Genomic DNA, 1,205 nt, shown 5'->3' with positions numbered 1-1,205 from the left:
CCCTGACAACCTACGGGCAGGGCATCCCCTACGATAGCATCGACACAGCCATCTGGTGGGAACCCACGGGGCACACCTTCTTCTTCCGTGGGGACAGGTGAGTGTCCGTGGGGTCCTCTTCCCTGCTCTGCTGTCTCCTCGCCCCTGGCAGGGGCGCGCATGGCAGGCGGCAGAGACCCCTGTGCTCCTCACCCGCTCACCACTTCCCTCCCCCAGATACTGGCGCTTTAACGAGGACACCCGCTCAGTGGACCCCGGGTACCCGAAGCCCATCTCCGTCTGGGTGGGCATCCCTCCCTCACCCAAGGGTGCCTTCCTCAGCCCGGATGCCTGTAAGTAGAGGAGGAGAAGAGGGGTGGGTGGCAGCGGGGGGACCAGAGGGGATGGAGGCACCCGTCCCAAGTCCATCCTACAGGACTTCATGGGCTGGCACACGGAGCTGGTCCCAGACCCCCATCCCCACTGGCCTGATGGGGACCAACTCCCCTTCAACCCTGACGGGGATGGAGGGACCAGAGGGGATGGGGATGGGGTCACCCTTCTGGTGGCCTGGCCACGTGGCCACGTGGGATGGCGGCCGGGAAGATCCCCGGGAGTGAGCGGTGAAGCCCTTTCTGAAGGATTTCACCAGTCCCGTAGCAAAACCTGCTGTCCTGGGCATCTGCAGGGCACCCAGGTGGTAGGGTGGCCTGTGCCTGCCTACTCACCCCTCGCCTCCATCTTTTCCCCCGCCAGCCTCCACCTACTTCTACAGAGGCACAAAGTACTGGAAATTCGACAACGAGCGGCTCAAGATGGAGCCGGGTTATCCCAAATCCATCCTACAGGACTTCATGGGCTGTCACACGGAGCTGGTCCCAGACCCCCATCCCCGCTGGCCTGATGGGGACCGACCTCCCTTCAACCCTGACGGGGATGGACGGACCGAAGGCAAGGAAGAAGAAGAGGAGGAGGAGGAAGACGAGGAGGATTACGGCAAGGATGGCCACCAGCCGGGCGGGGATGTGGACGTGGTGGTGGAGATCGATGCATACACGCGCACCATGAGCATCGTCATGGTGATACTGCTGCTGGTGCTGGTGCTCTGCATCCTCGGCCTCATCTACATCATCGTCCAGATGCAGAGGAAGGGCGCGCCCCGGATGCTCTTGTACTGCAAGCGCTCCTTGCAGGAGTGGGTCTGAGCCTGGCCCCCTCCCCAAACC

General features: G+C 63.2%; 1 protein-coding gene across 1 annotated transcript in view; it reads left to right on the top strand.

Moving 5' to 3' along the window:
• The window catches only part of MMP15 (matrix metallopeptidase 15 (membrane-inserted)), a 2,978-nt gene extending 1,794 nt beyond the window's left edge, over positions 1-1,184 (top strand). Inside the window, exons 6-9 of the mRNA XM_009700122.1 lie at positions 1-97; positions 217-332; positions 736-854; positions 969-1,184. Coding sequence (XP_009698424.1) covers positions 1-97; positions 217-332; positions 736-854; positions 969-1,184 — 548 coding nt within the window. The remainder of the gene's footprint in view (positions 98-216; positions 333-735; positions 855-968) is intronic.
• The last annotated feature ends 21 nt before the right edge of the window (positions 1,185-1,205 follow it).

The sequence above is a fragment of the Cariama cristata genome, unplaced genomic scaffold (genome assembly GCF_000690535.1).
Source record: "Cariama cristata isolate BGI_N322 unplaced genomic scaffold, ASM69053v1 scaffold30185, whole genome shotgun sequence".
NCBI classification, from domain to species: domain Eukaryota; kingdom Metazoa; phylum Chordata; class Aves; order Cariamiformes; family Cariamidae; genus Cariama; species Cariama cristata.
This window is presented reverse-complemented; position numbering and strand designations above follow the sequence as displayed.